The sequence below is a fragment of the Prinia subflava genome, chromosome 8, assembly GCF_021018805.1.
Source record: "Prinia subflava isolate CZ2003 ecotype Zambia chromosome 8, Cam_Psub_1.2, whole genome shotgun sequence".
In the NCBI taxonomy this organism is placed as follows: Eukaryota; Metazoa; Chordata; class Aves; order Passeriformes; family Cisticolidae; genus Prinia; species Prinia subflava.
In genome coordinates, this window is record NC_086254.1 from 15,644,481 (window position 1) to 15,665,031 (window position 20,551).

General features: G+C 55.6%; 1 protein-coding gene across 2 annotated transcripts; it reads right to left on the bottom strand.

The window, feature by feature from the left end:
• Positions 1 to 823: 823 nt before the first annotated feature.
• DDX49 (DEAD-box helicase 49) lies at positions 824 to 20,550 on the bottom strand. Of its 2 annotated transcripts, none has more exons than XM_063403483.1 (13): positions 20,392 to 20,550; positions 17,959 to 18,082; positions 16,847 to 16,932; positions 15,843 to 15,964; positions 15,066 to 15,253; positions 14,226 to 14,366; positions 12,698 to 12,773; positions 11,757 to 11,833; positions 9,297 to 9,394; positions 7,914 to 7,988; positions 6,709 to 6,797; positions 5,123 to 5,194; positions 824 to 945 (listed from the first exon to the last, which is right to left on the bottom strand). In XM_063403483.1, exons 1-13 carry the CDS (start codon positions 20,504 to 20,506, stop codon positions 898 to 900), a joined length of 1,311 nt encoding a protein of 436 aa, XP_063259553.1. In that variant the 5' UTR covers positions 20,507 to 20,550; the 3' UTR covers positions 824 to 897. The 2 variants fall into 2 exon arrangements, with proteins under 2 accessions (XP_063259553.1, XP_063259552.1); XM_063403482.1 differs by having other exon boundaries at positions 824 to 2,357.
• Position 20,551: the final 1 nt, after the last annotated feature.

Consider the following 20,551-nt stretch of genomic DNA (forward strand, 5'->3'; position numbering starts at 1 on the left):
AGGTGAGGAAGGTGACTCAGGACGATGAGGAGGGTGAGGAGGGTGAGGAGGGTGAGGAGGGTGAGGAGGGTGAGGAGGGTGAGGAGGATGAGGAAGGGCTGAGGAGGATGAGGAGGATGAGGAGGATGAGGAGGATGAGGAAGAGCTGAGGAGGATGAGGAGGATGAGGAGGATGAGGAAGGGCTGAGGGAGGATGAGGAGGATGAGGAGGATGAGGAAGAGCTGAGGAGGGTGAGGAGGGTGAGGAAGGCCCAGCACTGCCCCCATGCCCCGCCCTGCTCCAGGTGAGCGAAGCTGAAGCTGCAGAATTTGGGAGTTTCCATGGCAACGCTGCCAGGGAACCCCCGGAGCCCCTGCAGGGAATTCCCGGGCCAGGCATTCCAGGATTTCACGGATTTCTGGGATTTTGGGATTTTTCACCACCTCAGCCACTCCCAGAGCTCCGATTCCCAGCGCTCCCTCCCAGCTCAGACAACATCACATCAAAAGGAATTCGGAATAAATTTGGAATAAATAATCCTCGATCAAACCCCACCTGTCACAGGGGGAAGGGGAGGAAAAAAACACAAGGAATTCAGGATAAATTTGGAATAAATAATCCTTGATCAAACCCCACCCGTCACAGGGGGGAGAGGGAAAACCCCAAGGAATTCGGAATAAATAATCCAAATATAATAATCACAGGGGGAAGGAGAGGGAAAACCCCAAGGAATTTGAGCACCCAGAACACCCAATTCCTCCCCCAATCCCATTTTATCCCCACATGCCGCTCCCCACCCTCAAGACCCCACAATTCCCCCCAAAAAAATCCCCATTTTCAGGCTTTTGTGGCAATAAATATTTATTTGGGCACGGGCCACAGATGCTATTTTTGTACAGGACAGAAATAAAAGAGCCTCAGCCAGAGAAAAGGCACAGAGGTGACCAAAACCTGGGAATTTCTGCCTGCAGAGGGAAACAGAACTGGAATTTTGGGATTGCTCAGCCCCCTCCAACCTCAGCCTGCCCCAAACCCCGCTCAGGACCCTCAAGGAAAAAGGGAATTCTGCTCCTGGGGCTCCTCCAAGCAGGAATTCTCTTGGAAATCCGGGAAAGCAGGGCCCTGTCTGGGCTGGGAGAGGCAGGAAAATCCTTCCAATGTTCTGAGATTATTCCCGAAGCAGTTTTATCCCAGGCTCACACAGAGCCTCCCTGTGCATTCCAGGAATTCTCCCCGCTGGGAAAACTCCGGGCTCTGGCACAGGCTGAGCTCAGCTTTGTCCCAGGGTTTTATTTTTAGACTCTGGCTCAGGGGAGGATCTGTTGATCCAAACAAGAGTGAGTGGCAGCCACAGCCCCTGGAGGGGACAGGGATTATTCCTGCAGGAATCCAGGCCTGGCCTCTGGAATTCGGAATTCTCCAGGAGACTGAGCCAGCCTGACAGAATTTTCTCCCCTGCTTGTGCAGGAGAGGAAACAAAAACTCTTCCCTGTGAGGGTGGGGAGGGGATGGGATAGAATTCCCAGAAAATGGGGCTGTCCCTGGATCCCTGGAATGTTCAAGGCCAGGTTGGGAAGCTCCAGAAAAAAACTTGGAGGCACTTTCAGAGCCTGAAGGGGCTCCAGGAGAGCTGCAGAGGGATTTGGGATGAGGGATGGAATTCCAGGACACAGGGAATGGATTTAAACTGGGAAAGGGGAATTTGGGTGGGATTTTGGGCAGGAATTCCTGGCTGGGAGGATTCAAGGAGAAGAGAAGCTTCAGGGAAAACCTTGGAGGCACTTCCAGAGCCTGAAGGGGCTCCAGGAGAGCTGCAGAGGGATTTGGGATGAGGGATGGGGGGACAGCACACAGGGAATGGTTCCAAACTGGGAATGGGGAATCTGGGTGGGATTTTGGGCAGGAATTCCTGGCTGTGAGGATGAGGAGGGGCTGGGCTGGAATTCCCTGAGGAGCCGTGGCTGCCCCTGGATCCCTGGCAGTGCCCAGGGCCGGGCTGGAGCAGCCTGGGTGGAGCTGGATGAGGTTTGGGGTCCCTCCAACCCAAAGCACCCCGAGATTCTGGGACCTTTCCCTTCCCCAGCGCCGATTTCAGGTCAGGAGTTTCCACCCTGAGGTGCCCAATCCCGAATTTCCCAAAGCTGCAGCAATTCCAGGGCAGCCCAGGCCGGGCCCAGGGGTGTCACTGCTGCTCCTGCTGCTCCTGCTCCTTCTTCTCCATCTTCCTCCTCCTCCTCTCCATCCTCCTGTGCAGTTTCCTGCGCAGCTGCAGCTGCCTCCTCCTCTGCAGGCCCTGCTGCAGCCTCTCCCTGCACTCCCTGTTCCTGCTGCGGAGCTTGGCCAGCTCCGCCCGGCGCCGCGCCTGCAGCTCCGGGTCCTGCGGGGAACCGGGGACACTGGGGACACTGGGGATACTGGGGACACTGGGGATACTGGGGATACTGGGGACACTGGGGATACTGGGGACACTGGGGATACTGGGGACAGTGGGGACACTGGGGACACTGGGGACACTGGGGATACTGGGGACACTGGGGATACTGGGGACAGTGGGGACACTGGGGACAGTGGGGATACTGGGGATACTGGGGGCACTGGGGATACTGGGGACAGTGGGGATACTGGGGACAGTGGGGATACTGGGGATACTGGGGATACTGGGGATACTGGGGACACTGGGGATACTGGGGACACTGGGGACAGTGGGGACACTGGGGACACTGGGGACACTGGGAGATACTGGGGACACTGGGGATACTGGGGATACTGGGGACAGTGGGGATACTGGGGACACTGGGGATACTGGGGACACTGGGGACACTGGGGATACTGGGGACAGTGGGGACACTGGGGATACTGGGGACACTGGGGACACTGGGGATACTGGGGACACTGGGGATACTGGGGACAGTGGGGACACTGGGGACACTGGGGACACTGGGAGATACTGGGGATACTGGGGATGCTGGGGATACTGGGGACAGTGGGGACACTGGGGATACTGGGGATACTGGGGACACTGGGGACACTGGGGATACTGGGGGCACTGGGGACACTGGGGATAGGACACTGGGGATACTGGGGACACTGGGGATACTGGGGATACTGGGGACAGTGGGGACAGGACACTGGGGACACTGGGGATACTGGGGACACTGGGAGATACTGGGGACAGTGGGGATAGGACACTGGGGACACTGGGGATGCTGGGGACACTGGGGACACTGGGGATACTGGGGATATTGGGGATACTGGGGGCACTGGGCATACTGGGGGCACTGGGGATACTGGGGATACTGGGGACACTGGGGATACTGGGGATACTGGGGACACTGGGGATACTGGGGACAGTGGGGATAGGACACTGGGGACACTGGGGATGCTGGGGACAGTGGGGATAGGACACTGGGGACACTGGGAGATACTGGGGACACTGGGGATAGGATACTGGGGATACTGGGGGCACTGGGGACAGTGGGGATAGGACACTGGGGACGCTGGGGACAGTGGGGATAGGACACTGGGGACACTGGGGACAGTGGGGACAGTGGGGATAGGACACTGGGGACACTGGGGATGCTGGGGATACTGGGGACAGTGGGGATAGGACACTGGGGACACTGGGGATGCTGGGGACAGTGGGGACAGGCCCAGGACACTGGGAGATACTGGGGACACGGGGGACACTGGGGACAGGGGGGACACTGGGGGACACTGGGGATGCTGGGGACACTGGGGACGCGGCACTGGGGACACTGGGGACAAGCCGGGGGACACTGGGGGCATGGGGGGCACGGGGGATGCTGGGGACACGGGGGGACACGGGGGGACACGGGGGGACACGGGGGGACACGGGGGGACAGGCCCAGGGACGCTGGGGACAGGACACTGGGGGCAAGGACACTGGGGGGCACTGGGGACAAGCTCAGGACATGAGGGACAGCCCCAAGACACAGGAGACAGGACATTGGGGACAGGCCCAGGGCACTGGGGACACACCCAGGACATTGGGGACAGGACACTGGGGACACACCCAGGGCATTGGGGACAGCCCCAGGGCACTGGGGACACGCCCAGGGCACTGGGGACACACCCAGGACATTGGGGACACGCCCAGGACACTGGGGACACGCCCAGGACACTGGGGACACGACATTGGGGACACGCCCAGGGCACTGGGGACACGCCCAGGGCACTGGGGACACACCCAGGGCACTGGGGACACGCCCAGGGCACTGGGGACACACCCAGGGCACTGGGGACACGACATTGGGGACACGCCCAGGGCACTGGGGACACGCCCAGGACACTGGGGACACGCCCAGGGCACTGGGGACAGGACATTGGGGACACGCCCAGGGCACTGGGGACAGGACACTGGGGACACACCCAGGGCACTGGGGACACACCCAGGGCACTGGGGACACGCCCAGGGCACTGGGGACACACCCAGGACATTGGGGACACGCCCAGGACATTGGGGACACGCCCAGGACACTGGGGACACGCCCAGGACACTGGGGACACGACATTGGGGACACGCCCAGGGCACTGGGGACACGCCCAGGGCACTGGGGACACGCCCAGGGCACTGGGGACAGGACATTGGGGACACACCCAGGACATTGGGGACACGCCCAGGACATTGGGGACACGCCCAGGACACTGGGGACACGCCCAGGGCACCCCCTTGGCCTTTCCCAGGCACCCAGAACTGAGGAGGCTCCAAAATTCCGCCCCTCCTCTCTCTCCAGAGCATTTTTAACATCCTGATATTTAACAATATAGTCAAACATCCTAATAATTCACTGTGTTAACACAGTATCTAACATTTACACATAATAGCTGTTATTGTAATACAAGAATATGTTATTTTAATATAATCATAGTCAATATTTTAATATAATAATTTTCATTTTAGGATTGTTTTAAATAAACCTTCCCCAGCCAGACGGGGAGTGAGCCCAGGAGGGAGGGAGGGAGGGACTGTCCCTTCCTTTTCCCTTTCCTTTTCCCTTTCCTTTTCCTTTCCTTTTCCCTTTCCTTTTCCCTTTCCTTTTCCCTTTCCTTTTCCCTTTCCTTTTCCCTTTCCCTTCCCCACTTTTCCCAGCCCTGAGCAGTCCATAAAACAGCATTTCTCACCTTCCCTTCCAGAATCATCTGTTTCCTTTTGTTGATTTCCTTCTTCTCATCGAAGTCCATCCCCTCCAGCTCCTGCCAAAGGGAAGAGGAGAAAAGCAGTGAGGAAAGGGAAGAGCAGCTCCTTCCCTTCCCCTTTTTGACCACAAACCTCAACCCTCAGCAGAAAAAAAACCCTGAAAACCGAGAAAAACCAGAAAAACACCGGGCTTTTTTCTTCCTTCCCCCCTCCATTTGCCCCCTTTCAACTCCCCTTTATTCCCTTTTTTCCCTTTCCTCTTTTATTCTCTTTTTTTCCCTTTCCCCTTTTTTTCCCTTTTTTCCCCTTTCCCCTTTATTCCCTTTTTTCCCTCTTTCCTCTTTTATTCTCTTTTTTTCCCTTTCCCCTTTTATTCCCTTTTTTCCCCTTTCCCCTTTATTCCCTTTTTTCCCTCTTTCCTCTTGATTCCCTTTTTCCCCTTTCCCCTTTCTTCCCTTTTTTTTCCCCTTTCCCCTTTATTCCCTTTTCCCTCTTTCCTCTTGATTCCCTTTTTCCCCTTTCCCCTTTTATTCCCTTTTTTCCCCTTTCCCCTTTATTCCCTTTTTTCCCCTCTTTCCTCTTGATTCCCTTTTTCCCCTTTCCCCTTTTATTCCCTTTTTTCCCCTTTCCCCTTTATTCCCTTTTTTCCCCTTTCCCCTTTATTCCCTTTTTTCCCCTCTTTCCTCTTGATTCCCTTTTTCCCCTTTCCCCTTTTATTCCCTTTTTTCCCCTTTCCCCTTTATTCCCTTTTTTCCCTCTTTCCTCTTGATTCCCTTTTTCCCCTTTCCCCTTTCTTCCCTTTTTTTTCCCCTTTCCCCTTTATCCCCTTTTCCCCCTTTCCTCTTTATTCCCTTTTTTCCCCTTTCCTCTTTATCCCCTTTTCCCCCCTTTCCTCTTTATTCCCTTTTTCCTTTTCCTCTTTATTCCTTTTTCCCCTTTCCTCTTGATTCCCTTTTCCTTTTTCCCTCTTCACATTCCCATTCCCCTCTCCAGGTTCCCATTGCACTCAAGGTTCCCATTCCCTTTTCCCCCTCTTTTTCTCCCCTTTCCCCCCCTATTTTCCTCCCTTTTCCCCCCTATTTTCTCCTCTTTCTCCCCCTTTTTCCCTCTATTTTCCCCTCTTCCCCCCCTTTTTTTTCTCCCCATTTTTCCCCCATTCTCCCCCCCTTTTTTCCCCCATTTTTCCCACATTCCCCCCCTTTTTTTCCCCCATTTCCCCCCCCTTTTTTTCCCCTTTTTCCCCCCATTTTTCCCCCATTCCCCCCCTTTTTTTCTCCCCATTTTTCCCCCATTCTCCCCCTTTTATTCCCCATTTTTCCCACATTCCCCCCCTTTTTTCCCCCATTTTTCCCACATTCTCCCCCTATTTTCCCCCATTTTTCCCACATTCCCCCCCTTTTTTTCCCCCATTTTCCCCCCCTTTTTTTCCCCTTTTTCCCCCCATTTTTCCCACATTCCCCCCCTTTTTTTCCCCCATTTTTCCCCCCCTTTTTTTCCCCCTTTTTTCCCTTTTTTCCCCATTTTTCCCCCCATCCTCCTGCATTCCTGCAGGGTTTTTTGGGACACCCACGATCTCGCACTCCCTCCTGGTGACGTTCACTTGGGTCAGGATCTCCAGCACCCGCTGCTCCTCCACGGGAAACTCCTCCAGCTTCAGCTCTGCGGCACGGAGAGACAAAAAACACAAAAAACAAATCCTCAGGGGGAAAAAAAGGGAAAAAAAATCCCTGGAATGATCAGTGGGATTGGTTTGTTAAATGTTGGAGCCTCCGAGGGGCTCAATCCTCCCCTCTGCCTGAAATTCCACACAGCAGAAAATGATGGATTGTGGGGTCTGCTTCCCAAAATAATAATAATAATAATAATAACAATAATAATAATAATAATAATAATAATAATAATAATAATAATAATAATAATAATAATAATAATAATAATAATAATAGGAAGGTGAGAGGGGAATGGGAACCGGGAAAGGGGAATTTCAACCTGGAGAGGGAAAGAGGAAAAGGGAATAAAGAGGAAAGGGAAAAAAGGGAATCAAGAGGAAAGGGGAAAAAGGAATAAAGAGGAAAGGGGAAAAGGAATAAAGAGGAAAGGGAAAAAAGGGAATAAAGAGGAAAAGGGAAAAATGGAATAAAGAGGAAAGGGGAAAAAAGGGAATAAAGAGGAAAGGGGGAAAAAGGAATAAAGAGGAAAGGGAATAAAGAGGAAAGGGGAAAAAGGAATAAAGGAAAGGGAAAAAGGAATAAAGAGGAAAGGGAAAAAAGGGAATAAAGAGGAAAGGGGGAAAAGGGAATCAAGAGGAAAGGGAAAAAAGGGAATAAAGAGGAAAGGGGAAAAAAGGGAATAAAGAGGAAAGGGAGAAGAAGGGAATAAAGAGGAAAGGGGAAAAAGGAATAAAGGAAAGGGAAAAGAAGGGAATAAAGAGGAAAGGGAAAAAAGGGAATAAAGAGGAAAGGGGGAAGGGGACAAGGGGGGGACACGGGGGGACACGGGGGGGACACGGGGGGGACAAGGAGGGGACAAGGAGGGGACAAGGGGGGGACAAGGAGGGGACACGGGGGGGACAAAAGGGGGGACAAGGAGGGGACACGGAGGGGACAAGGAGGGGACAAGGAGGGGACACGGGGGGGAGAAGGAGGGGACAAGGAGGGGACACGGAGGGGACAAGGAGGGGACAAGGAGGGGACACGGGGGGGAGAAGGAGGGGACAAGGAGGGGACACGGGGGGACACGGAGGGGACACGGGCCCTGGTCCAGAGCCACACTCACTGATCTCGTCCTCGATGGCGTGCACCAGGTGGATGTCATACTGTGTCACCAGCGTGATGGCCGTGCCCCTCCGCCCTGCAGCGGGGACAAACGGACTGGGCTCAGCAAAGGGGGACACCCGGGACCAGGGGCCAGTTTGGGTCCATTCTGGGACCATTTTTTGACCAATTTTTGACCAATTTTTGACCAATTTTTGACCAATTTTTGACCATTTTTTGACCAATTTTTGACCATTTTTTGACCAATTTTTGACCAATTTTTGACCAGTTTTTGACCAATTTTTGACCATTTTTTGACCAATTCTGGGATCATTCTGGGACCATTTTTTGACCAATTTTTGACCAATTTTTGACCAATTTTTGACCAATTTTTGACCAATTTTTGACCAATTTTTGACCATTTTTTGACCAATTCTGGGTCCATTCTGGGTCCATTCTGTGACCACGTTGTGACCACGTTGTGACCACTTTGGGTCCATTCTGTGACCACTTTGTGCCCATTTTATGCCCATTTTGTGTCCATTCTGTGCCCATTTTATGCCCATTCTGTGCCCACCTTCGTCATAGCCCTGGCCACGCCCTGTCCTGCCCAAGGCCCACCTTTAACACCTTTCAATAAATCTCTGCTTTATTCTCCAGCCTTCCCAAGCCATCAGGGTGGCTTGGGGACAATTTTTAGGGACAGTTTTCGGGGACAGTTTTGGAGGACAGTTTTCGGGGGGTCAGTTTTTGGGGTCAGTTTTTGGGGACAGTTTTTGGGGACAGTTTTTGGGGGACAATTTCTGGGGACAGTTTCTGGGGACAGTTTCTGGGGACAGTTTCGGGGGGACAGTTTTTCGGGGACAGTTTTTAGGGGCAGTTTTGTGGGGACAGTTCTGGGGACAATTTTTGGGGGGCAGTTTTCAGGGGGACAATTTTGGGGGACAGTTTTTGGGGACAGTTTTTCGGGACAGTTTTTTGGGGTCAGTTTTTGGGGACAGTTTTTCGGGGACAGTTTTGGGGGGACAATTGTGGGGGGACAATTGTGGGGGGACAATTGTGGGGGGACAGTTTTGGGGGGACAGTTTTGGGGGGACAATTGTGGGGGGACAATTTTGGGGGGCAGTTTCGGAGGACAGCTTTCAGGGGACAGCTTTTGGGGACAGCTTTTGGGGACAGCTTTTAGGGGACAATTTTCGGGGACAATTTTCGGGGACAGTTTTTGGGGGACAACTTTTGGGGACAGTTTCTGGGGGACAATTTTTAGGGGCAGTTTTGGGGGGACAGTTTTCGGGGGACAATTTTTTGGGGGACAATTTTTTGGGGACAGTTTTTTGGGGACAGTTTTTTGGGGACAGTTTTTTGGGGACAGTTTTTGGGGACAGTTTTGGGGCCAGCTCCTCACCGGCGCGCGCCGTCCGCCCCACGCGGTGGATGTAGATCTTGGGCAGCCCCGGGGTGTTGTGGTTGATGACGAGCTGGACTGCAGGGATGTCCAAACCTCTGGAATTCAGGAGGAAAATAAAGAAAAAAACCTCACCAAATTCTGTGAAACAGCTTAAATATCGTAGAAATAAAACCTCAGAATGGTTTGGGGTGGGAGGGATTTTAAAAGCGATTTAAGTTCGGGTTTTGTTTTGGGTAGGGACGCTTCCACTAAAGCAGGGATCTCAGTTTAATTCTAAAAGTCCCAGGTTTTCATGGATGAAATCTTTATTGGCTGATTGGAGGATAAAATCCTCTCTCAGAGAGTTCAGCAATTCTTTAATTCCTTCCTCTCAGAATTCAACAATTCCCTCACAAATTCAACAATTCCCTCACAAATTCAACAATTCCCTCACAAATTCAGCAATTCCCTCACAAACTCAACAATTCCCTGATTCCTTCCTCTCAGAGCTCAACAATTCCCTCACAAATTCAACAATTCCCTCACAAATTCAGCAATTCCCTCACAAATTCAGCAATTCCCTCACAAACTCAACAATTCCCTCACAAATTCAGCAATTCCCTCACAAACTCAGCAATTCCCTCACAAACTCAGCAATTCCCTCACAAACTCAACAATTCCCTCACAAACTCAACAATTCCCTCACAAACTCAACAATTCCCTCACAAACTCAACAATTCCCTCACAAACTCAGCAATTCCCTGATTCCTTTCTCTCAAAATTCAACAATTCCCTGATTCCTTCCTCTCAAAATTCAACAATTCCCTCACAAATTCAGCAATTCCCTGACTCCTTCCTCTCAGAGCTCAACAATTCCCTCACAAATTCAACAATTCCCTCACAAATTCAACAATTCCCTCACAAATTCAACAATTCCCTCACAAATTCAGCAATTCCCTCACAAATTCAACAATTCCCTCACAAACTCAGCAATTCCCTCACAAATTCAGCAATTCCCTCACAAACTCAACAATTCCCTCACAAACTCAACAATTCCCTCACAAATTCAGCAATTCCCTGACTCCTTCCTCTCAGAGCTCAACAATTCCCTCACAAACTCAACAATTCCCTCACAAATTCAACAATTCCCTCACAAATTCAACAATTCCCTCACAAACTCAACAATTCCCTGATTCCTTTCTCTCAAAACTCAACAATTCCCTCTCAAAATTCAACAATTCCCTCTCAAAATTCAACAATTCCCTGATTCCTTTCTCTCAAAATTCAACAATTCCCTGATTCCTTTTTCACAGAATTCAACAATTCCCTCACAAATTCAACAATTCCCTGATTCCTTCCTCTCAGAATTCAACAATTCCCTCTCAAAATTCAACAATTCCCTGATTCCTTCCTCTCAAAATTCAACAATTCCCTCACAAATTCAACAATTCCCTGATTCCTTCCTCTCAAAATTCAACAATTCCCTGATTCCTTCCTCTCAGAGCTCAACAATTCCTTCACAAATTCAACAATTCCCTCACAAATTCAACAGTTCCCTCACAAATTCAACAGTTCCCTCACAAATTCAACAGTTCCCTCACAAATTCAACAGTTCCCTCACAAATTCAACAGTTCCCTCACAAATTCAGCAATTCCCTCACAAACTCAGCAATTCCCTCACAAATTCAACAATTCCCTCACAAATTCAACAATTCCCTCACAAATTCAACAATTCCCTCACAAACTCAACAATTCCCTCACAAACTCAACAATTCCCTCACAAATTCAACAATTCCCTGATTCCTTCCTCTCAGAGCTCAACAATTCCCTAACAAACGAAACAATTCCCTGATTCCTTCCTCTCAGAATTCAACAATTCCCTCACAAACTCAGCAATTCCCTGATTCCTTCCTCTCAAAATTTAACAATTCCCTCACAAATTCAGCAATTCCCTCACAAACTCAACAATTCCCTCACAAATTCAACAATTCCCTGATTCCTTCCTCTCAGAATTCAACAATTCCCTCACAAATTCAACAATTCCCTGATTCCTTTTTCACAGAATTCAACAATTCCCTCTCAAAATTCAACAATTCCCTGATTCCTTCCTCTCAGAATTCAACAATTCCCTCACAAATTCAACAATTCCCTCACAGAATTCAACAATTCCCTCACAAACTCAACAATTCCCTGATTCCTTTCTCTCAAAATTCAACAATTCCCTGATTCCTTCCTCTCAGAATTCAACAATTCCCTGATTCCTTCCTCTCAGAATTCAACAATTCCCTCACAAACTCAACAATTCCCTGATTCCTTTCTCTCAAAATTCAACAATTCCCTGATTCCTTCCTCTCAGAATTCAACAATTCCCTCACAAACTCAGCAATTCCCTGATTCCTTCTCCAAGAATTAAAACCCCCAATCCTGGGGGGATTTTGGGGTCTGCTCTTGCTGAGCTCAGCCCAGCCCTGGTCTCACCTGGCAGCCACGTCGGTGGCAATGAGGATCTTGAAGATGCTGGACTTGAACTTGGCCAGAGCTGCAAATCTCTGCTTCTGTCAGGGGAAATTGGGAAAATTCCAGGTGAGGAGGGCGGGACAGAGATGGGGGAAGAAAATCCCTGAAAGCCATCCTGGATCCCTGAGCTCCATCCCGGATCCCTGAACTTTCCCTGATTTCCATCCCAGATCCCTGAGCCTTTCCCTGAGCTCCATCCCAGATCCCTGAGCCTTTCCCTGAGCTCCATCCCAAATTCCTGAACCTTTCCAATTTCCATCCCAAATTCCTGAGCCTTTCCCTGATTTCCATCCTAAATTCCTGAACCTTTCCCTGATTTCCATCCCAAATCCCTAAAACTTTCCCTGAGCTCCATCCCAGATCCCTGAACCTTCCCTGATTTCCATCCCAGATCCCTGAGCCTTTCCCTGAGCTCCATCCCAAACCCCCCAATCCCCATCCCAAACCCCTGACTTTGATCCCAAATCCCCCAATTTCCATCCCAAATCCCCCAATTTCCATCCCAAATCCCCCAATTTCCATCCCAAATCCCCCAATTTCCATCCCAAATCCCCCAGTCTCCATCCCAAACCCCCCAGTTTCCATCCCAAATCCCCAATTCCCATCCCAAATCCCCAATTCCCATCCCAAATCCCCCAGTCTCCATCCCAAACCCCCCAGTTTCCATCCCAAATCCCCAATTCCCATCCCAAATCCCCAATTCCCATCCCAAATCCCCGATTCCCATCCCAAATCCCCAATTCCCATCCCAAATCCCCAATTCCCATCCCAAATCCCCAATTCCCATCCCAAATCCCCAATTCCCATCCCAAATCCCCAATTTCCATCCCAAATCCCCCAATTCCCATCCCAAATCCCCAATTTCCACCCCAAACCCCCGGGAGCAGCCCCTGCCCCCTCACCTGCTTCATCATGGAATGCAGAGCCACGGAGGGGAAGCGGAATCTCCTCAGCATCATGTTCAGCACCTGGCAGTCCCTGGAAAAGAGGGAAAAACCGGGAAAATCCTCAGGATGCGCCAGGGGATGGAGCAGGACAGAGCTGGGACAGGCAGGGATTGTCCCACTTTTCCAGGAATAATTCCAAGGGTGGGAAAATTGGGAAAAGCAGGGATTGTTCCACTTTTCCAGGGTGTTCCAGCACAGTTTGGGACAATTCCAGGAGTAGAAAATTGGGAAAAGCAGGGATTGTCCCACTTTTCCAGGAATAATTCCAGGGGTGGGAAAACTGGGACAGGCAGGGATTGTCCTGCTTTTCCAGGGATAATCCCAGGGATGGAAAAATTGGGAAAGGGAGGGATTGTCCCATTTTTCCAGAGTGTTCCAAGCATGGTTTAGGATAATTCCAGGGGTGGAAAAACTGGGACAGAGAGGAATTATCCCACTTTTCCAGGGATAATTCCAGGGGTAGGGAAATGGGAAAGGCAGGGATTGTCCCACTTTTCCAGGGTGTTCCAGCATGGCCTGGGATAATTTTTAGGAGTGGGAAAATGGGAAAGGCAGGGATTGTCCCACTTTTCCAGGGATAATTCCAGGGATGGAAAAATTGGGAAAGGCAGGGATTGTCCCACTTTTCCAGGGATATTTCCAGGGGTGGGAAAACTGGGACAGGGAGGAATTATCCCACTTTTCCAGGGTGTTCCAGCATGGTTTAGGATAATTCCAGGTCTGGGAAAACTGGGACAGGGAGGAATTGTCCCATTTTTCCAGGGATAATTCCAGGGGTGGGAAATTGGGAAAGGCAGGGATTGTTCCACTTTTCCAGGGATAATTCCAGGGCTATGAAAATGGGAAAGGCAGAGACTGTCCCACTATCCAGCATGGCCTGGAATAATTCTAGAAATGGAAAACTGGGAAAGGCAGGGATTGTTCCACTTTTCCAGAGTGTTCCAGCATGGCCTGGGATAATCCCAGGGGTGGAAAAACTGGGACAGGGAGGAATGATCCCACTTTTCCAGGGTGTTCCAGCATGGTTTAGGATAATTCCAGGGCTGGGAAAACTGGGACAGGAAGGAATCATCCCACTTTTCCAGGGATAATCCCAGGAGTGGAAAAACTGGGACAGGGAGGAATTATCCCACTTTTCCAGGGATAATTCCAGTGATGGAAAAATTGGGAAAAGCAGGGCCTTCTCCCGGGTATTCCAGCATGGCCTGGGACAATTCCAGGGCTGGAAAAACTGGGAAAGGCAGGGATTGTCCCACTTTTTCAGAGTGTTCCAGCATAGCCTGGGATAATTCCAGGCGTGGGGAAATGAGACAGGCAGGGACTTTTCCAGGGTATTCCAGCACGGTTGGGACAATTCCAGGGATGGAAAACTGGGAAAGGCAGGGATTGTTCCACTTTTTCCAGGATGTTCCAACATGGTTTGGGACAATTCCAGGTCTGGGAAAACTGGGACAGGGCTGTGTCCCGGGAAAAGGTGTCTCACTTGCAGGTCCTGGTGAAGATGATGATGGCCCAGTCCGGGTGCAGGTCCTGGAAGCTCTGCACCAGCTGCACCAGGTGCGCGTCCTTGAGCGCCTCGGGCACCAGCAGGTACCGCTGCTCCAGCTGCTCCACCGTCCTCACCCTGGGAAACAGGGAAATCCGGGGAATTCCGGGGAATCTGGGGAATCCTGGGGAAATCCTGGGGAATCCGGGGGAAATCCAGGGAATTCCAGGGAAATCCGGGGGAATCCTGGGGAATCCGGGGGAATCCGGGGGAATCCTGGGGAAATCCTGGGGAAATCCTGGGGAAATCCTGGGGAATCCGGGGAAATCCGGGGGAATCATCCCGGGAAATCCCGGGGAAATCCGGGGGAAATCCGGGGAATCCGGGGAAATCCGGGGGAAATCCGGGGGAATCCGGGGAAATCCTGGGGAATTCCGGGGAATCCAGGGAAATCCTGGGGAAATCCAGGGGAAATCCAGGGGAAATCCTGGGGAATCCGGGGGAATCCTGGGGAATCCGGGGAAATCCGGGGGAAATCCGGGGGAAATCCGGGGGAAATCCGGGGGAAATCCGGGGGAAATCCGGGGGAATCCGGGGGAAATCCGGGGGAAATCCGGGGGAAATCCAGGGGAAATCTGGGGAAGTCCGGGGAAGTCCAGGGGAATCCGGGGGAATCCAGCCCCCTCAGGAATTCTCTATCCCATTCCCCAGCCCCCTCAGGAATTCCCCAGCCCTTCCCCAGCCCCTCCAGCCCCGGAGTCACCCCAGCATCTCCAGCACACAAAATCCACCAAAAACCCCCAAACCCCCCCAGAACGCGGCGGTTTTGGCGCTCACTGTGCCGGGGCCTCCCAGAGGAAGGGGCTGTTGGCAGCCAGGCCCCGCAGGCGGCTCAGCGTGGCCGTCAGCGTGGCGCTGAACAGCAGCGTCTGGCGCCGCGCCGGCACCGCGCCCAGGATCAGCTCCAGGTCCGCGCCAAAATCCGCCAGGCCCTGCTCCAGCAGCCGGTCAGCCTCGTCCAGCACCTGCGGAGCCCTCCTCAGTTCTTGTTCCAGGGATTCCCCAGTCCTTTTTCCAGGGATTCCCCAGTCCTTTCCCCAGGGAATCCTCAGTCCTTTTTCCAGGGATTCCCCAGTCCTTTCCCCAGGGATTCCTCAGCCCTTTTTCCAGGGATTCCTCAGTCCCTTCCCAGGGATTCCTCAGTCCCTTCCCCAGGGATTCCTCAGTCCCTTCCCAGGGATTCCTCAGTCCCTTCACAGGGATTCTCCAGCCCTTTCCCCAGGGATTCTCCAGCCCCTTTCCTCAGGGATTCTCCAGCCCCTTTCCTCAGGGATTCTCCGGCCCCTTTCCCAGGAATTCTCCGGCCCTTTCCCAGGAATTCTCCGGCCCCTTTCCCAGGAATTCTCCGGCCCTTTCCTCAGGAATTCTCCAGCCCTTTCCCAGGAATTCCCCAGCCCTTTCTCAGGAATTCTCCGGCCCCTTTCCCAGGAATTCTCCAGCCCTTTCCTCAGGAATTCCCCAGCCCTTGCCCAGGAATTCCCCAGCCCTTTCCTCAGGAATTTCCCGTCTGGATCCCCCCTGGACCCCGGGATCTGCGCAGGGAGCGGGGCTCACCAGGAATTTGATCTTGCGCAGGCTGAAGGTGCTGGAGCTGCGCAGGTGGTCAGCCAGGCGGCCCGGGGTGGCCACCACCACGTGGGGCTTGCGGGCCAGCTCCAGGGCCTGGGCCACCATGTCTGCAGGGAGAGGGGAATGGCAGGGAGAGCTCGGGAATGGGGCAGGGAGAGCTCGGGAATGGGGCAGGGAGAGCTCGGGAATGGGGCAGGGAGAGCTCGGGAATGGGGCAGGGAGAGCTCGGGAATGGGGCAGGGAGAGCTCGGGAATGGGGCAGGGAGAGCTCGGGAATGGGGCAGGGAGAGCTCGGGAATGGGGCAGGGAGAGCTCGGGAATGGGGCAGGGAGAGCTCGGGAATGGGGCAGGGAGAGCTCGGGAATGGGGCAGGGAGAGCTCGGGAATGGGGCAGGGAGAGCTCAGGAATGGGGCAGGGAGAGCTCGGGAATGGGGCAGGGAGAGCTCGGGAATGGGGCAGGGAATGGGGCAGGGAGAGCTCGGGAATGGGGCAGGGAATGGGGCAGGGAGAGCTCGGGAATGGGGCAGGGAATGGGGCAGGGAGAGCTCGGGAATGGGGCAGGGAATGGGGCAGGGAGAGCTCGGGAATGGGGCAGGGAATGGGGCAGGGAGAGCTCGGGAATGGGGCAGGGAGAGCTCGGGAATGGGGCAGGGAGAGCTCGGGAATGGGGCAGGGAGAGCTCGGGAATGGGGCAGGGAGAGCTCGGGAATGGGGCAGGGAATGGGGCAGGGAATGGGGCAGGGAATGGGGCAGGGGAATAGGAATGCCAGGGAATGCCAGGGGATGCCAGGGGATGCCAGGGGATGCCAGGGGATGCCAGGGAATGCCAGGGGATGCCAGGGAATGGGGCTGAGAAAAGCTCAGGAATGGGGCAGGGAAAAATCTTGGGAGTGCCAGGGAATGGGGAAAGGAAAAGCTCAGGAACAGGGCAGGGAATGCCGGGGAGAGGGGCAGGAATGGGGCAGGGGAAAAGGTGCCCAGGACTCACCCAGGCCGCCCACCACCACGCAGTCCTTCAGGCCCAGGGGCTTGCCCAGCACTCGGAACTGCTCCGCGATCTGATACGCCAGCTCCCTGCGGGGAGGGACGGGAGAGAAGGCTCAGCCCTGCCGGAGCCTCCCGGGGCTCTCCTGGAACCTCCCGGGGCTCTCCCTGCCGGGAGGGAAGGCTCAGCCCTGCCGGAGCCTCCTGGGGCTCTCCTGGAGCCTCCTGGGGCTCTCCTGGAGCCTCCCGGGGCACTCCCAGAGCCTCCCGGGGCTCTCCCGGAACCTCCCGGGGCTCTCCCGGAACCTCCCGAGGCTCTCCCGGAGCCTCCCGGGGCTCTCCTGGAGCCTCCCGGGGCACTCCCAGAGCCTCCCGGGGCTCTCCTGGAACCTCCCGGGGCTCTCCTGGAACCTCCCGGGGCTCTCCCTGCCGGGAGGGAAGGCTCAGCCCTGCCGGAGCCTCCTGGGGCTCTCCTGGAGCCTCCTGGGGCTCTCCTGGAGCCTCCCGGGGCACTCCCAGAGCCTCCCGGGGCTCTCCCGGAACCTCCCGGGGCTCTCCCGGAACCTCCCGAGGCTCTCCCGGAGCCTCCCGGGGCTCTCCCGGAGCCTCCCGGGGCACTCCCGGAGCCTCCCGGGGCTCTCCTGGAACCTCCCGGGGCTCTCCTGGAACCTCCCGGGGCTCTCCTGGAACCTCCCCGGGCTCTCCTGGAACCTCCCCGGGCTCTCCTGGAACCTCCCCGGGCTCTCCTGGAACCTCCCGGGGCTCTCCTGGAACCTCCCGGGGCTCTCCTGGAGCTCTCCTGGAACCTCCCCGGGCTCTCCTGGAACCTCCTGGGGCTCTCCCTGCCGGGAGGGAAGGCTCAGCCCTGTCTGAAGCCTCCCCGGGTTCTCCCAAGGCTCTCCCGGAGCTCTCCCTGTGTCAGCCCCGCCCGGGGCTCTTCTGGAGCCCCCTGGGGCTTTCCCAAAGCTCTCCCAGGGCTCTCCCCAAAACTCTCCCGGGGCTCTTCCTGCTGGCTCAGCCCCACCCGGAGCCCCCCGGATCTCTCCCGCAGCCCCCCGGAGCTGTCTCGGAGCCCCCCGGGGCTGTCCCGGGGCTGTCCCGGGGCTGTCCCGGTACCTGGTGGGGGTCAGCACGAGGCAGAAGATGCCGTAGGGATCCTCGGAGAGCACCTGCAGCACGGGCAGCACGAACGCCGCCGTCTTCCCGCTGCCCGTCTTGGCACAGCCCAGGCAGTCCCGGCCTGCGCGGCACCGCCGCCGGGTCAGCACCGGGGAAAGGGACAGGGGAACGGGAACGGGACAGGGGAACGGGAACAGGACAGGGGAACCGGACAGGGGAACGGGAACGGGACAGGGGAACGGGAACGGGACAGGGGAACGGGAACGGGACAGGGGAACGGGAACGGGACAGGGGAACGGGAACGGGACAGGGGAACGTGAACGGGACAGGGGAACGGGAACGGGACAAGGGAAAGGGAACGGGACAAGGGAAAGGGAACGGGACAGGGGAACGGGAACCGGACAGGGGAACGGGAACGGGACAGGGGAACGGGAACGGGACAGGGGAACGGGAACGGGACAGGGGAACGGGAACGGGACAAGGGAAAGGGAATGGGACAAGGGAAAGGGAACGGGACAAGGGAAAGGGAACGGGACAGGGGAACGGGAACGGGACAAGGGAAAGGGAACGGGACAAGGGAAAGGGAACGGGACAGGGGAACGGGAACGGGACAGGGGAAAGGGAACGGGACAGGGGAACGGGACAGGGGAACGGGACAGGGGAACGGGAACGGGAACGGGACAGGGGAAATGGGAACGGGACAAGGGAAAGGGAACGGGAAAAGGGAACGGGACAGGGGAACGGGAACGGGACAGGGGAACGGGAACGGGACAGGGGAACGGGAACGGGACAGGGGAAAGGGAACGGGACAAGGGAAAGGGAACGGGACAAGGGAAAGGGAACGGGACAAGGGAAAGGGAACGGGACAGGGGAAAGGGAACGGGACAAGGGAAAGGGAACGGGACAGGGGAACGGGAACGGGACAGGGGAAAGGGAACGGGACAGGGGAAAGGGAACGGGACAAGGGAAAGGGAACGGGACAGGGGAAAGGGAACGGGACAAGGGAAAGGGAACGGGACAAGGGAAAGGGAACGGGACAAGGGAAAGGGAACCGGACAGGGGAACGGGAACGGGACAGGGGAACGGGACAAGGGAAAGGGAACGGGACAAGGGAACGGGAACGGGACAGGGGAAAGGGAACGGGACAGGGGAACGGGAACGGGACAAGGGAAAGGGAACCGGACAGGGGAACGGGAACGGGACAAGGGAAAGGGAACCGGACAGGGGAACGGGAACGGGACAGGGGAACGGGAACGGGACAGGGGAACGGGAACGGGACAGGGGAACGGGAACGGGACAGGGGAAAGGGAACGGGACAAGGGAAAGGGAACGGGACAGGGGAACGGGAACGGGACAGGGGAACGGGAACGGGACAAGGGAAAGGGAACGGGACAAGGGAACGGGAACGGGACAAGGGAAAGGGAACGGGACAAGGGAACGGGAACGGGACAAGGGAAAGGGAACGGGACAGGGGAACGGGAACAGGACAGGGGAACGGGACAAGGGAAAGGGAACGGGACAAGGGAACGGGAACGGGACAGGGGAACGGGAACGGGACAGGGGAACGGGAACGGGACAGGGGAACGGGAACGGGACAGGGGAACGGGACAAGGGAAAGGGGAACGGGAACGGGACAGGGGAACGGGAACGGGACAGGGGAACGGGAACGGGACAGGGGAACGGGACAAGGGAAAGGGGAACGGGAACGGGACAGGGGAACGGGAACGGGACAGGGGAACGGGAACGGGACAGGGGAAAGGGAACGGGACAGGGGAAAGGGAACGGGACAGGGGAAAGGGAATGGGACAAGGGAAAGGGAACGGGACAAGGGAACGGGAACGGGACAGGGGAACGGGACAGGGGAACGGGAACGGGACAAGGGAAAGGGAACGGGACAGGGGAACGGGAACGGGACAAGGGAATGGGAACCGGACAGGGGAATGGGAACGGGACAGGGGAACGAGGAACGGGACCGGGAAAAGGGGAACGGGACTGGGGAAATGGGAAAGGGGAATGGGAAAGGGGCACGGGAGGAGGAACGGGAAGTGGAAACGGGCACCAGGGCAGAGAACCGGGACCGGGGAAGGGGCACGGGACAGGGGCACCGGGACCGAGGAAGGGGCACGGGAAGAGAGCGGCCGCGCCCGAGGGAGGGATGGGGTCCATGAGGGGTCGTTCCCGGGGGTGGAACCGGGAACGCGAGCGGCTCTTCCTGAGGACGGGACCGGGACCGAGAGGCGATCCCGGGGGTGGGACGGGGCCCGTGAAAGGTGATCCCAGGGACAGGACGGGGACCGAGAGGCGATCCCGGGGATGAGACGGGGCCCGCGAGCGGAGTTCCCGGAGGTGGGACGGGGCCCATGAGAGGCCGTTCCCGGGGATGGGACCGGGAGCACAAGCGGCCCTTCCCGGCTGCCCCGCGGCGCTCACCCTGCAGCACGGCCGGGATGCAGGCGGCCTGCACGGGCGTGGGCCGCAGCAGCCCCACCTGGCGCGCCTGCTCCGCCAGCCACGGCGCCAGCCCGAGCGCCCGGAACTCCGCCATGCCCGCTCCTCTCCGCCGCGCGCGCTGATGGCGTCACCGCCGCGC

Excerpts from the sequence above, each read along its gene's own strand:
- DDX49 (XM_063403482.1), bottom strand. The coding sequence starts at position 20,506 with ATGGCGGAGTTCCGGGCGCTCGGGCTGGCGCCGTGGCTGGCGGAGCAG. Across the intron at positions 6,798-7,913 it reads CGCCATCGAGGACGAGATCA|AGCTGAAGCTGGAGGAGTTT; the intron begins GTGAGTGTGGCT and ends TCCGTGCCGCAG. Across the intron at positions 2,358-5,122 it reads AGATGATTCTGGAAGGGAAG|GACCCGGAGCTGCAGGCGCG; the intron begins GTGAGAAATGCT and ends GGTTCCCCGCAG.